At 40.9% G+C, this 16,535-nt stretch overlaps 3 protein-coding genes across 7 annotated transcripts in view; all 3 read right to left on the bottom strand.

The window, feature by feature from the left end:
- Taf1 (TATA-box binding protein associated factor 1) overlaps positions 1 to 4,760 on the bottom strand; it is a 27,800-nt gene extending 23,040 nt beyond the window's left edge. Inside the window, exon 1 of the mRNA XM_086969687.1 lies at positions 4,639 to 4,760. The gene's annotated coding sequence lies outside the window, so the exon portion shown is untranslated. The remainder of the gene's footprint in view (positions 1 to 4,638) is intronic.
- LOC111263534 (uncharacterized) overlaps positions 1 to 16,535 on the bottom strand; it is a 23,663-nt gene extending 7,128 nt beyond the window's left edge. The window contains exons 1-2 of one of the 5 annotated variants that reach the window (XM_022838681.2): positions 16,334 to 16,535; positions 15,509 to 16,162 (exon numbers count right to left, since the gene is read on the bottom strand). The gene's annotated coding sequence lies outside the window, so the exon portion shown is untranslated. Of the gene's footprint in view, positions 1 to 239; positions 685 to 4,638; positions 4,779 to 15,508; positions 16,163 to 16,333 lie in introns of those variants that run through there. The other 4 variants (XM_022838682.2, XM_022838683.2, XM_022838687.2 and 1 more) reach the window with 4 other exon arrangements.
- On the bottom strand, positions 9,708 to 10,217 carry LOC111263536 (phosphatidylglycerophosphatase and protein-tyrosine phosphatase 1). The gene has a single exon (XM_086969682.1). The coding sequence runs from the start codon at positions 10,215 to 10,217 to the stop codon at positions 9,708 to 9,710; it is 510 nt and encodes a 169-aa protein (XP_086825808.1).

Raw genomic sequence — 16,535 nt, 5'->3', positions numbered from 1 at the left:
CAGCAAAAATAAAAACTTATAATTTGGCCTATGAACGTGTCCTACTGCGATTATTAAAGACTGCTAGTAGGTGTTTAGCTGTGCTACACAAATATACATGGTACATACCAAGGGCTAATGCAGGACGAACTACAAATTGTAAATCTGGGATGAAATAGAATCCTACAGATTAACAAACGACTAGAAGCATAACTTGGTTTGTAGCAATTAACTTTACCATGAAGCAAGTAACACTTTACCTTTTGTCATCGTCAAAACAGACACACCAGAATTATAAATATATATTTAAACACATTTCCACACAAGAGGAGTCCACCGAATTTTGCCTTCTATTTATGTTTGTAACATTAATCTATCAGGCCGGTGACCAATGTCTTTCCTGTGTTACAATATTTTAGTCAGGCTGGTTATTCAGTTGAATCTTCGTCTTAGCATTTACAGCGCAATAATACGACGTAGCTTGTCCTTGGACAAATATCTGTTTCTGGCCCTTTGACTGATACACACACTAGACGACCTACTACGATTCTTTTGTCCTTACTACAATGATTTCATAATCCAACAACCCGTCACCTTATTTAAAGCTTCAATTGAGTTTGTATGCGTTTGCCTTCGCGGTAGCATATCACATCATATCACCACAGGGCAACATCAACCCTACAAACAATAGAGGGGGTCTGACACGCATTGAGTATTTAGCCCCTCTGCCCTTCCCCCTCGCCTAAACATATCGACCAAGCCTTATCTAGTGCTCTGTCGTTAAGCTACATTACTAACGATGTATTTTTTTTTTAAATATTTTGATATCATAGTCATAATGAATTCTAAGCTTACTTCCATAACCTTGTTGCCCTCAGAGGGAGTACACTGCTGCACTATATGCTGACGAAATTCACGAAAAGTTGCTAGCAGCTGGGGCAGTTGGACAATAGATAAAACTGTTACGTGGCGTAAGTACCGACCTGCGACTCCCGTGTTTTCAATACATTAATATGGCTACTGCAGCCATTGCTGGTGCTGAGCGTAGCTTAACTGCCTCTGAGGGACGCCCTAACAGCTGTCGGCAAAGTTTGCGGAAGAAAAACATCTGCGGAGTGTTGGGTAGCTTGGAGGCGTTTTGGATGTGTGCTTGTAAGGGTAAAAGCTTTAAAACAACTGGCCGCCAATTTTTACTTGGTGAATTTAACTTTAAGGACTGTGACAGATGAACGGGATAGCATTTCACAGGAGAATGGCGGGAAATAGCGCCGACGATAAAATGACTAGACGCTACTTTTTCATGCCGATGATACGGATTACCGTTCACACTATGTTTTTTTTTCATCGCTGTCGCAGTATTAAACTTGCTTTGATTATATTTACTGAAATGAATCTATGGACATCTATATTACGTGCACTGAACACACACATACGCCGCACGTCACCCCATAAAGAGTACTGTCCTAGATTGAGGCTCACACACATTGTTAGGACAAAATTTATTTTAACCTTGAGATTCATTAATTAATTTAACGCTCAGTCCCTTAGCGCCAAAAAAAAACCGTTGGGGCACTTTAAGAAATGGCTTCTGTCTGCCGTTATCAAACATACCCTAAAGGATAGTTTTATATTCTTTACTAAGGAAAAGCATTTCAAGCCTGACACTCATTGACTGATCGACGGTCTTCTGCGATTGAGATAATCGTCCACATCTTATCTATCCGGGAGAAGATCAAAGTAAGCGGCATTTTTCTAAATGATGGCAACACAGTACAAGCCCTTTCTTCGCCATTGTCAGTAGCGTTGCTACGACAAGCGTCACTGAGCATAGTATAACAAAGCTGAGATGTCAACCCACTTATGGACAAGAGTAGCTAATAATGGCATGAAGTACATATCCACTTCCGAGTCTTCATTTTTGTCTTAGCTGCACTTCCTATTGTTCTTAGTTCATGATGGTTTCCCCGCTCGTTTATCGTGCGGCTACTTCATTTAAATGGGAACAACGCGGGTGTTGCCAGCGTCCCATGTCGTCATCTTCATTTGAAAATCGCGCGTAATAGTTGACACAGGCTATGTAGAGTAACGGGTTGCGCAGCCTTTTGCCTTGAAGCACCTAATCGGTTGGCCGACTCAGTTCGTGTCGTAAAAGGTTTGTTATCAGTGAATTTTACCCTGTACACATCAGTCCTATTAGTGAAAATCATTACCGATATAGGAACTGCGATCATTTAGTTATAGAGCTAACTATAGGATACAATAGGTCCATTCGATCGAAGACAGTAAATCGCTTAGGTTGCTGCCTTGTATCGTGTCGTATTGGATATATAGCATTTTTGGCATCGTCAAACTCAATGAAGATGCAGCTAATCCCTACCATAAGGCGAAAAGCACGTTGCGCCGTCTACATACATACATACATACACACCCCGAACGCGCGTAAGGCTTACGTATGCCGACTGTTTATATACTCCCTCTGCTACATGTATTCTTCAAAGGCAACAGCTTGTCAGTTAGCCGATTAAGCAAATAAGCCGTCCGCCTCTTCTGCAGCATGCGCCTCCTTATGCTTCATAGCGACAACAAAAACTTATCCACATAACATAGACGGATTTTATAGAAATCCCTACGGATCAACCTAGACGCTACTGACGCAATGCAAATCGTAAATCGATTGTGCTTTTGATGTGTTGTGAACCATAAGCCAGAATACTAATTCACAATATGAATATTTCAAATCTGAAGCAATGCTTTCATAAGCATACAGTGTTCTGCCATTTTGATAAACCTCCTAAAATCATCTTGAAGTTTCCCTAGGCCAGTTTTCCACAAAAAGTAATAATAACTAGTCCTTTCTACGAAATTATTTAAACAACTTGTGACGATATACAACAAAACTGTTTTATCATACAATCTTATACAGTGTATAGTAAGATACACTGATAAATTTGACTATTCTACAGCAATATTCGAATTTAATTGTTCACCTCAGCTTGATACAGTTGAATTAAAGCGGCCGATTCGGTTTATCGTCATCATGACCACTATTATCATTCGATGCCGCGTCAAATAAAGTTCATGATACCGCATTGCTGTTGTATTGATGCCAGACGCAACACAATGTGAACGGTTATGAGTGGCAAACCTTCTTTCTTCTCAATTTTACCACCGGCGTAGTATTTAACGCCTGTTCCGTTTATACCGACCACGTAAAGCCCTACAAAGCGTGGCACAGGCCAACCAGAAACGTTGGTCATAGTTGTTGATGCTTTACACTGGACCTGCCCAATGTTGCCGGTGTATGCGTCGTCTGGAGTTTCACCAGCGTTTCTGCCCCACTTGGCCATAAGCCATCGCTGTCTTTTGGAAGACTTTCGCCGAGTGCGGCCACGTGCTTCAGTTCACTGTACCATATTGTGTATAATGTGCATTTTCAACCATTTAGTAAACCGTATCGACCGTGTGCATAACTACTATGTGCACATATAAGTCACCACAACATAAAAACGATGACTAATGTAACGATTACATTTAGGTAAAACCACCGTTACCTAACGTTTTGAAAACGAATCCTCCGCTTTTATCCGCCTCAGTCAGCCATATTAGTACACGCCATTTTGAGAAGCAAGTTTTTGTCCACATCTTCATTGCTAAAACATATCGTAATTCAATTACGTCTTATAGTAATGTACATACCTGTCAATGAATGGGAAATTTTTCCTTTTACATTTCGTTTGCCCAAGCCATTTGCTTGCTTTGCTAGTGCTCACCTATGTAAACGATATAGCACTTACCACTACATTAGCATGCATCGTGTTTTTGTAGAACATATATGCATCGAGGCATCCGAAAAAACCGCGAATTGGCTTAGAAACGGCCGTGGTCTATCATGGCCCTTATTGTGTGGGTGTGTGCATGTTTGTTCTTTTTCATATGGCCACGTTCACTAGCAGTGTCATGTGGGAGCAGAAGCGAAAGCCTCGTTAAGGGCAAGACGGCAAAAAAAAAAAAATGAAATAATGGGGCCACTTTTCAACTGACTTATCTATGGAGTACTGGCCCCACCGTCAGTCGATGGGGGGGCCTATCATTGAGTCACCAACGCAGAATCAACAACAGCGACCTTTTGGAGCTGTTCGACCATCTTCAGTAAAAGAAGCAACACACGGGCTCAGCTAACGAAGTACAGCACACAAAAGCAGTTTGACGGACGTAAATAGCAGTGGTGCGGAGTCTCATGAGTGCATCAGATTTCTGAGAAGAACAACAACGAAGCTTCGATAAAGATATTTTGAAAATGATAATAATGATGAGTAGCAAACTCCTTAAACAATTCGTCTCTTCCGTGCTAGTGGTACCTGCTTGTGATCGTTGCATTTTGCGCAGCATTTAATTATAGTTCGTAATAATACAGTTTTAGTTTGTAACATAAACACGAACGGCTTTCATCTAAGGCATAAGAGCTTCCGTTCTTTGGTTGGTGAATGATAATGATCTCTAAAGGTCAAACAAAAGGTGCTTCAACGCAGAACGAGTTTTGTCGATGTGCTTCGCCAGCTGTAGTAATTCTCTGGTTTCCAAACCTTGAACAGATTCAAGTGTATCGTGATGGATACGTTATGCTATCCAAATATCACAATAAAGTCGAATAATTCTCACCTGGATTTCAAACCGTAGCAAAAACCTCTTTTTTTAGTCCGTCTCTGTCATGTCGATCAGAAAAAGTCCTGCTTATTGTTTTTATTTACACAAAAATAATAGTTTTTCTAACACTTGTTTCATTTTGTACACTTAACACGCACAGAAGCTTCTGATCGACTAACGATATAAATTCATGACATGATGCTTACAGGGCGCACCTTCACATTAATGCATATGTTTGCCGGTCGACGTTATTGACCCGTTACTCGTCCAGCTGCTGTCCCACTAAATGAATATACGAGATCCGGCCTAACTCTTGTGGCAGCTGAATAGGTCTATTGAGCAACTATTGCGGACTAAACGGATCGCCAGAAGGCCGGTGATTCTTAACTTTACGAAGGTCCTCTCCGCTTTCTCGCTGATAGGGCTGCGCCTCTGTCCTCAAAGGCCACCCTACAGATCTTAACGGCTTCTAAAACTGCAAAGAACCACGTGCAAGGGCCACGAGTATTTAAGTATTCAGTGTCCACAATTAGTAAACAGCCATTTTATTCACGAAGTAACAACGCCTGACGTTAACCACCACGTGGTCCGCAATAGCGAATGAACGTGGTAGAAGAGGTAGTAATAGAATTTCCTTTTTGCACAAATTCGGGGGCGGTAGCCGCTTTATGGTGTGTTTACAGCTTTAGCTGGCCGATTAATGGCTTAACATTAGCGTGGTGTTCACTAGTCTCCAAATGATGGCGGATCCGAAGAAGTGGTAAGTGTTTGATCCACTGTTCAATGGTTCTTGGGGCCCGAGTGCCGATTACTGTAGCAGTCGCCCGATAATCCGACAGTCCGCATTGGCTGCGTTGCTTGTGGTGGTTTTCCTCATGCCGTGGCGTCAGCCGCTAAGCGTCAGCTGCTACTGCTACCTACCTGCCGGTCACCGTAATACAGGCAGAACTGGCTGTCTCTCTGGCCTCTCCTTTTTTATGCGTTGTCCCTTTGCCTCCATTCGACGTCAACATCTACGTTGGACTAGTTGTACTCGTAACTGCAGCAAAGGGCTTCTAGCAATCACTATTCGTCGGTTATCATGTTTTGCCGTTGTTCCATTCGTGCGTAGTTCTGGCCAGCGGCAGCTGGTAGAAATACTAAAGAGTCGGTCACTATCGTTGTAACAGTTCCAGAAGCTGTGTCAGCAGGAAGAGCAGAAGTCGTGACGCAGGGCCGTCCACTTGCTTGCTACCTCTGGCCGTTGCTGATCCCGCAGAAAGACTGCTGTAGCTAAACCAGTATTGCAGTTACGATTGCTACTAAACGCTGCTGGTACCCCGCTGCCGTCGCCGACGCAGCGCTTCGGCCGGTTGGCCTGCTCATGGCGGCAGCCGCTACCACTTCTCGACGAGGCTCCTCACTCAACGCGACGCTAAACAGGTTAGCAACCACACAGGCACTCACTCCCGTGCAGAGAAGCGCTGCAGCGGGGCCAGTCGTTACACCTACTTATACTTTTGCGGGCCGATTGGCACCAGCCACAAACCAGCAAGCGAGCAAACAACTGGAACGCCGCCATTCCAGCTGCAATCGACGATGAAGGAGAGTATTTCCAACAGCAGCGTTTGATAGCAAACCGCAGCATTTGCCCGGCAGACCACAATAACCAACAGACGGTCAATAACCGATCATATTATATTTGCCATACAAATTATTATATATGGTTTATTAATTTCAACGTACGCGTTTACACACGTTTACACGAGAAGATCCACCTTTAACCCTATCAGAAGTCTCTATACTGTTAAGGTGCAAAGTGGAGGCAAGCATTTATGTTTCATGCAAGACCAGGTCAGCCCAATCTACCTGCTTCCCTCACGTAGAATACCTCTACCAACCGAATGGACACCCGTAGTCAATGAATTGCTTAGCGAATAGCGCTTAATTGTTTCGAATCTATGCTGTTGGCGTCTCTACTATCTTTCGCAATACAATTTTAAAATAGAATAAAAAATTACTGTGTCCATTATTTGATACGCTGCAGCCAAATAAAAAAAAAGTAAAAAAAAAAGGTCTTGTAGCTCAGATGAGGAGAAAAGCCATTTTGCTTCACTTTGCATGTGGCCTCGTATCTTAAAGATCAACTATGGTGGGATAAATTGAACTGTCGCCGTGATCTTAGTGGGTAAAGTTTTTGTCGGCTAACCTTAGGGACACCTTCGTAATTCGTTTCGTGCCGGAAGCCAGCCGTCTGTTCGATGCAACGATTAATGACGGCACTGGACGTAAGACTCTAAACATAGAGGATAAATTGGCCTATCTAGGAAAGGGGACGATGGTTAGTGTATAGAAACACCAATAATTAACTTGAGATGTTTCAGTAAACAATCCTGTTGGGGTATTGCGGATATTTGCTATAGAGTTGCATTGAATACACCCATTGCGTGCGTGCTTAACTCCCCACACATACTACTCGTAGTGTACATAGACGTTCTGTTTTGCTGAGCTATCTAACTCAAATGTATTGCTATTGACAGATGCATCTCTGAGTGCTGTCAAACCCGGGGGTAATCTCTGAGTGAGCTACATTCGTAGCTCACTCAGAGATTCTTCAGAGAGCGTCTTGCCAAAAAAGTGTAATTCCTTTTTTGCGATCTAGCTATGTCCATGATGATTTAAGCAAGAGACATCAAGCAGATAACTGTTTCTTGAAAGTCTAGTTATCGTACCGCGTTTATTATTTGCGTGTGTCGCAAATAACCTTCACCGGTAGTTATCGGGTGCTCGACGTCCCAACCTATTTTTTTCTAGGCATATTAAACAAGTAGAAGGCTCAGTGTAATAACAATAATATTTAATCACAGTAATAATAGTAATCGGAATGGTAATAACGTTTCGTGAGCAAGTAAACACGGCAACCAGTCAATCTAACAATATCTAGCGGTTTTCGAGCTCGTAAAGAAAAAAACAATATTCACGCGAATTTAGTTATGCCAAATTATCAGCAAGAAAGGGAGGTTAAATTAACACCGCAAATACTATTTCATTAAATGTTCAAGGCAAATTATGAATGTCTTCGATAAAAACGTGACACTGTACAGAAAGCCTTCTGTTACTGACAATATTTGGTATTATTTATGGCTTAAACAGGTTGAACCGAAATTTAAAAAAAGCACAGTGCAATATATTCATATGCAAATTTGTTTTGAAATGACGTAAGTGCTAGAACTATTAGTTTTTCGAAAAGAAACATTTTGCGACACTTCACAACAGCTTTAGCAAAAATTAGTCCCATAAATGACTGCTGAAACAAATTCAGTAGTACAATACCACGAACAATATTATCACTGCTTGTTTTTGAACGCAATGCAGGCATTTTTTCAACAATAAGAATATGTATAAAGATGCGTATCCTGTTCTGGTATAGTAACCAGCTTCACTGATCTTGCTACATACAATTTTTGCTTCTCCTAAGGCTACGGTAGGTATCAGAAATTCATTAAGCGTTGCATATACGGTTCCGCTAATTTAAAAGTGAATGGTCACGCCAATAGAGGCCAAAAATCTGACGGTTTAAATAGAAACCATTAAAAAAAACTACGTGGTTACATACTGCTACCGCTGATACTACCCGAATAGCTTCTTGAACAGATCATTTCGTTGATGCTTCTGATATGGTTGACACGGTTCCCTCTGACACTCAGGCGAAACTGGTTGCATTACACCGTCACGTACACCGTGTGATGACCAGTTAAGTCGATAATACTAACCCGTGCTAGTTCTCTTGGCCGCTCGCTTGACTGTTGTCAATAACTTGTTTTTATTACTCACGTCGAGCAAAACTGCTTTGTGCATTAACGGCGCGGAATAAAGAATTCGTTCAGGAAGGGTCTGTTTTTGCGTGTCAAAGCACCAAGTATCAGCTAGAATTCAGCTATATACAGTGGACGGCTCATGACTCTTCTGTCAGATTCTCCGTTTACTGCCAGAACACCAACGTACAGTTTGAGTGACATCTACTTAGTACCATACTGATCTTGCGCTGCACATAAAAATGCCGATATACTCTGTCGGCTATCAGCCTAGTTTTATTAAATCGGACGTTTACGAAATTCAACTAAAGTGATGTAGATCGCACATATATAATTAAAAAAGATTACTTATCTTTTTATCATTATTTCAAATAGCTTTTTTATTTGCTCACTTCTTGAAATAAGAGGGGGCTATTTCCCGTTCTAAGCCGTCTTTTTACTATAATGTACTTGTTCTCATCGAAATAGATTTGGACTTATCTACACCTATTCGGAGTCTTCTCGTTATTTGGTAGTTTAACGGCAAATGCTCACAGTTCTCAAATAACTTTTTTTACATCAATTCTTATTCATATTACTATTCTTTAATATTGCTTTTTCTCTGCAACGTTTGCCTACCATAAGCTGTAATGCTGAAATGTGGTGACTCGCTGTTTATGTTCGCCATGCTCCACAATGGCACCATATTATACAGTATACTTTATTGAATAAAAAATCGCATCATAAAATAACGTTATAGTAAATATACGTTTTTATCATAAAAGGGGAAACTTCGAATTATTTGAAAGCGTCATTTTTTTACTAAAAACTTCTTATTCAGAAATGTTGGATAAAAACTGCGATGTAGCATGGAGGTTTGTTCAATGATCGGCAGTAGCCTTAACAGAATAAACAAAAAATCAACGACACCACGACTGCTACAGGAAATAGAGCCTCCTAGGCACATTTCATCCATCATCCAATTACAAAAGATTAAATTCTCAGTATTTTTTTTTTACAAGTAATTGCTCTCGTTACCGTGACCACAAATATGTATGATAAATAACGCTATTATATAATCGAAAAGAAACTTTCCATTGATCTCCAAACATGCTACTGTTCTTATCTATATAAAATAAATTGTTTATGTTATTGTTGTATTTTTTACCGGTTTTAATTTAGTCATTGCTGCGAGATATCACATTAGATAGCATGAACTATAAAAAAAAAAGTTATGCAAACAAAAATGACACAAAAGTTATTGAAATATGTTTTACAGACAAATGAATACATGAAACATACGCCAAAAGGTCATCCAACACTAGACTTATTATTCGTCAAAGGTTTGACGTAGCGTTCGTAATACTCTTTGAGAGCAGCCATTTGTATTTCCACGAGTAGAATGTGGCTCCGGGCAGCCTGCATAACCTTCACACACTCATCTGGTGTATACCCATATCTCTGCATCAAGTAGCACCCAACTAAGGTCGCACTTCGAGTCCTGCCGGCCTTACAGTGTACGTATACGGTGCATCGTGCACCCCGGCGACGCATGTGGTCTAGAATAAACAGGACACCTTCACGGAGCTTGTCAGCGTCTGGCGCAGCAAAGATGTCCGCAGTCGGTATCTGCAGAAACTCCACTTCGAGACTTCGCCAGAAAGCGCCATCCGCGCAAAAGCGGAGTTCAAAGTCTTGGTTAAGGCTGATGACTGCCGTCACCCCCTCTGCGTACAGGAGCTCCTCAACCAATGAGCGAAACGGCAACGCCCCAAGCACAATCGAGTCATCGATCCTAGAATACCATTCTCTTCCTGACATCTTTGATCGGATTAAGTTGTACAAAAGGGAGGGTATGAAGGATGCTCGTTGAAAGAGGTCATGCTTCAAGACGCGTTCCGGAACCACTGCAGGAAGTATCGCAACTAGTTTTCTCATTATTTTAGTCCAGTAAATGAATTGTTCAGTCTACTTATATTTTAAAGACACATGAACAACTGATGTGAACAAAGGATGAAAATCACCCACATCGATAATGAGCCAACCTTGATACACAATGCCAAGAATTATCAATGAACGCTCTGCAGCAAGTAACTAGCAACTGCAGACGATCAAATGATAGCGGAAACATTTTGAAGTAGCAGAACATGATGCTCCGCGACATCTATCAGAGACAAGGAAACTGACGAGAAGCCAGCGTCAGAAAAGCTCGCGACGTATTTATAGCCAAAGAGGAAAGTCTGAGCGAATGGACCAACGGTTACAGATCGATACATACAATATAGGCTATTCACGTGTCGAGGAGTTAAAAGCAACTATTATGTTCAACGAAAAATATACATACAAAATACAAGCACATGAGATTCTCGTACGCTATACAATAATGAAGTGCTGCTATGTCCTTTTATAATTTTTTGAGGCTTACACGACAGCGCAACCCGAATATTTTACTTCCTTGAAGAACACAATGGATAAACTGCTGCTTTGAAACAAATGGATAAACTATAGGAGATAACTATCTCCTATAGTTTACTATTGGCATTTAAACACAAAGATTTTCCTTCCAACAAAGCTGAGATGCTTCACACTGAACTCTCTAATGCTGCCATGTAACACTACTATGTAAGTGGCAATAAATTATCCTTACACCAGTCGGCTTGTCTGATCGCAGTTGTCTCAATTATAGGTTCCCTTTTTATAAATATAGACTACCCGCTTTGCTATCGAGTGCAACATTTAAATAAGAATACTAATATTGCGCAACTGTGTGCATAGACCAATATTGATATTATAATTATTGTTGTTATATTCAATGCGACATGGTAACTGCTTTTTGTCAAATCTTTCTAAGAAGTCCCAAAATTTATCGCATAATCATATATACAAGGCGCTGCGTCGCAGATTTATTAAAGCAAACGATTAGTATTAGTAATACATGGCTACGGGTAAAAACTCACTCTCCTTGTCGTTAGATAACCAGTTCTCTCTTGCACCTGTTTCTTATCCCGGTGATATGGACTCCAATCGTTGCTACAGCTACACGTTTGCTGAAATGTTTATTATATTTTTAAAAAGTCGCTACAGGGTAGATAACGAAAAGAATTAATACGAAGAACATTTCAGGACATTTGAAGGATACACAAACCCGTGTCGGATTCACAATGAAGCGGAACGTATAATGCCACCTTTCCTGTAGGCGTTGTAAATTTTGTCGTCTCGATACTTTTCCTCTGCGCCCTGTCAAAGGGAGCCGCAAATGGTGGTTGTCACATTTTTCATTTAAACCAACAATTTACCTTTTGCCGTTTTGCCATGGAACACGGTATCAATATGCACATACAAGTTTATTGGAAATATTCAGAGGAAATTTAGGTGAGATACGTGTTTCTGCGTATAAAAGGATATTACTACCCAACAACGTCGTCAGCATAAAGGGAACGTCCGATTTAAATATGAATGCATATGTAATCGGTTCTCCTTCTGGGATGCTATACGGAACCAGTTGGCACGTGTCGATGGCAAGGCTTTTTGGGTGATTTACTAGGCTGCCTAAACTGTTAGAATCTACTAAAAGTTGCTCAGGTTCTGTTAACCTAGCAATTGACGTTAAGTCATTCCTGTATTATCGCGCTCAGCACACTACGGAACATTTCCTATAAGCCCAAGAGTCTATATGAAGATATCGGACATTTCAGATCGTTGTGTATCGTCGTCCAGTGAGCTCGTAATTTTTTTAATCTTTTCCCAAACGAAGTATGCACTATGATTGTCTTTAACCTTTGCTTTGGATGGTAATTTGTTACGGTGCTGTACAAGTCTGGGGTGCAAGTGTGTATGATGCCTCAAAATGCAATTTCAGCACCATCTTAAGATTTCAAAATATTCCTGTCAGGATGTAATCGGGTTTTTTTTTTAAAAAATGGTGATCTCTGAAAGCAAATGCGGCAAATATGGTAGGTGACAAAGAGCTCTCATTTGGGTTGTTTTTTATCATTGCTTTTTTAACAGTACACTTCAGCCTTTATCGACGAAGTAGGACTCATGAAGCTGTAATACATAAAACCACCAAAGAGACATCGGAAGTTCTACAGCTGTACATTTACTTTAGGTTGACGTTCCCCCGATTCATTTGCACTCATCCATTCATGTGATCACTTGTTTCTATTCTAGAAATTTTTCATTATAAATTCGGTGATAGAATGAGCCACATTGTAACCTGAAGGCAAAGACAAGCAAACGCCTCGATGTTTGTGTTCTTGATTTTCGGTCAAATAATTTGGCATCTATTTTCATAATTTTACCTTTTTAGGATGGCGAAGGTAAACAAATATGGCATTCTTAAATATATCAAACCTGACTATCAGTGAAGGATACGTTCAATTCCACCGTTGCTTTGATCTCTCACAGAGGATCTTCGACGAAATATTTTCAAGTTCAAAATTTTCTCTCCAGATCAACAGCTCATGGCATTTCCATTAGTTAAATTTCTAACGGCAAGATGTCGCACTACTATAAGGGTACTTTAAAATCTGAAGTTAGTATTTGCCAAATTTTCTACAGAACAACTTATTAAATCTTTTCAGAAACAAACCAAATTAGTTTCCAACCAGGAGTAAAAATATTATAGTGTGACACTTCTGACAGCTACTAACTTATCTACCTCTTAACACATTTAATTGATGTCTAAATTTGTCATCATTTGGCACGCTGTCATAACCTTAACTTTCAAGTATGAGTGCGGGATGATAACAGGCAATACAGATCAATATTTGTTGTGTTTTATTTAAAAAAAAAAAAAACTTTTTTTGAAACAAACATGAATAATCAGATTTTATTACACTTAAATAAAAACTACTTCATCCACCCAATGGAATTCGGTTTACCTTACATAATGTGATTCTGATTCGGGAGCGAGACCAATCACTTGGCTATAATATTACATAAATATGGTGTCACTCACAAGAAAGAACGGCGAGCCACAACAGATAGTATTAATCCAAGCAGTTCATGAAAGAACTTGTGTCATTGTTTACGACTCGACCGTTCACTGTTTTTGTTCCCCACATGCGCACACTCTCGTTTGTACGACCCCTGTAAGCATAAACTATATGCATTATCAATAACTCCGAGAATCACATTTATCTATTATAAATATGCAAAACCCTAGCGGCTACAGCGTAATACGCGATACTAAGACCAAGAGCACGGATGTTGAATAATCAAATAGTGCCAGCCCTCCCTCAGAATGTGAAAGTGAACCGGCCTCATTCTCTCTCTTTCTCTTTCCTTCTTTCTTTCTCACTAATGCTCGTCCCACATCTTATGATTTTTCTTTTTCAGGGAAGTATTCGACAGTACAAAACAGGTCTTTTTTCACAAACATTGACAACGAGTGGAGAGGGCACGACGTTGTGAAGGGGCAAAGTTATTGTGTCTTGCTCAGCTGTGTTGTCCATTGGCTTGGTTAGTCGTGGCTTTATTACAGCTCCGGACCGTCTCGTGTGTGCCTCTGTCCGTGTATACGCAGCATGCGGAACAGCGTGCGCTGCCGTTGCAACCCGATGCCAGTAGATCGAAGTGGACCTCGTCATGGAAGACCTGCACCGATTATCGAGCGGTCGCTATCGGCTGCGTATAGGCAACTATATAGTTGTCGACCTGATTTCGTTCGACCACGCCGCGAAACCGGCAGGCGGGCGGGGGGGGGGGGGTCGTGGTAGTATGCAGAGAACTTTTAGCAGTGCAGTAACAGTAATGGTCCTATAATAGGAGGAACCAATGGGATCTCGTAGGCTGTTGGATTGGTTGATCATTGCTGGACAGCTATGGTGACCGTCCAAATCATTAAAATAACAAGCGCCAAAGCGAGCAAGCTTAGGATACCAATGAATTTCAATGCGACCAGCTGCAAGCACGCAATTTTGTCAAAAGGACCTACGTAGCAACAAAATGAATGAAAAGGAGGAGGGGCATAATTATTATAATGTATGTACTCTATTAATTCGCACAGCAAGGACACTTGTCATGCTACGAACAATGACTGGCGACTTCTCGAGAAAGACCAACGGTACAATCAGTGATAACGATATGATGAATAGGCTGAGAGCAATAGTGTACGACACAAGAATTGTGTGGTGGAAGTGTCAACTATATAGTAGGAATAAGTTATTACTATTATGAAGGGATCATATGCTTGAGTAAAGCTAAGGCCACATCAAAAAGGCCAGGTGGCTCCTTCCGGTGAGCAGGCCCTGGGCGACTAGTCGCAGTGACTCATCGGCCACTAACAGGCCAGACCTCGTCTGTTTACCAACACATTTTGCCATGCAACAACAAGGCGTCGCAGTAGCAGAAGCAGCAGTATCGAATGAATTCGTTTTTCGGTCGCACCAAGAAAGAGACATTCAGGTGGTTGCCGGGTTCAAGTTCTAGGAACTAGGTTATTTATCATATACCCATTATCTGTTGTTTACGATGATGTCCTCTTTTCTCTTTATAACAATTTGCCTGCATTCTACTCAACATCCTTATCAAGCGTTTTCGCAATTCGTTGTACCTATTCCCATCCTCTTTCGCTAAAAGTACAATACTTGTTTACGTATTCTGACGTCACCCGATATGTCACTTTTGGGGGTTTTTGTCTTTTGTTTTACCTTCCAAGTCACATGGGTCAACCTGAAAATAGTATTCTCCTTTATCACAGATGCCATAATTTCTTCGAGTCGTTGCGTTCAAATATCCAACAGAGTAGTCGCAACGAAAGATCGAAAGAGCTTCTAGGAGCAAAGCAATCAGCTATTTGCAGCAGTCAAAACATCATTGCCCTACTTTTTTTACTCTGTTCAGTTTGTGCGTCTATAATAAATGAAATACTTTTCGTTTCAGAATTATATAAAAAATCATATGTCTCCGATAAACTTATTAGTCGGATTTTCTCCCATAAACACGCTAAAACACTCTTAACGCAAATAGAAGAATGCTTATTTATAAATTCAATGCTATTCATAGTATATAGACCCATTCATAGTACCTTATATTCTTATTACTTATATTTACATTACTGTTTACTGCGGTTATTATCAATTGTTCACGCGTTTACACTACCCAATTACCTGTCAAACGGCGACTTTTGTTTCACCACCTGGTCTTACTTACAGACGCGGCAGTTAAAAGTCCGGTTCGAATTTGGCAGGAATCAAGATTTTTCGGCATTTATGTCGTTTCCACGTCATCGCTAACCCGACCATTTTGTATTAGCTTGGTTATGTTCATTTATACCCTCGAGACGCCAGGTTCTTTATTCAACATCGATAACTGTTCACAGTATTACTCAAAATTGTGCTAGCACTTACTTGATAATAGTTATAACACAAAAGAAGGACCTGTGGAAAGTACTTTCTTGAAAAGAAGAGAATAAGGTATCTTTATTTTTTATTAAACAGTGTTCTTCGGCGGCGGAATAAAATCTGCTCACAACACCAAAGACGGCTTTCAGAAACAATCAGGACAATATGTCGCATAGACAGTCATCTGTGTTTCGTACGTAAAGTGTAACATACGTAACACACCGTCAGAAGCCAATACCACATTTAAGTACATCCCGGCAGCACTGTCGACCCATATTTAAGCGCTTGCTACGTAATGGCGATTCAAACAATAGCCTAAATCCTGTATTTCGGTACAAACATCTGCCGTATGCACACTGCGAATATTTTAAATCAGTCGCCAACGGGGTGCCCATAGAACCGGTGGTTCAGTCTGGCCGCCTAATGGGAAAAACACATTAATGGCCATTTAGGATAAGCAGTCAATCACCTGTGCGGTGGCTAGAGGATAATGGATAGAAGGGAGAAGCATGCTATGACTGTGTGGTCTTAGCCATACGCTGCTAATGGGACAGACCCCTTTATGTGTAGACGACGGCATCTGCTACTTACCAGACAACTGTGGTTATTTCCTAGTTGAAACACGCTTCGCACGTTCTAGCCGAACCACTCGTGTCACGTAGTTGCACGGAGTCAGCATCGATTTGAAACTTGCACGGTGGAGCACCTGATCTAGGCAAAGTGTGCCTTTTCTTACGCACAACTTTTAGCGATGCCAACTGGCCGGATGACGTCAGGATAGCGAATGAACGCA

Source organism: Varroa jacobsoni, unplaced genomic scaffold (genome assembly GCF_002532875.2).
Source record: "Varroa jacobsoni isolate VJ856 unplaced genomic scaffold, vjacob_1.0 scaffold_773, whole genome shotgun sequence".
NCBI lineage: Eukaryota > Metazoa > Arthropoda > Arachnida > Mesostigmata > Varroidae > Varroa > Varroa jacobsoni.
This window is presented reverse-complemented; position numbering and strand designations above follow the sequence as displayed.

Bases quoted from the DNA above. Each gene is read 5' to 3' on its own strand.
- LOC111263536 (XM_086969682.1), bottom strand. From the start codon at position 10,217: ATGTCAGGAAGAGAATGGTATTCTAGGATCGATGACTCGATTGTGCTT.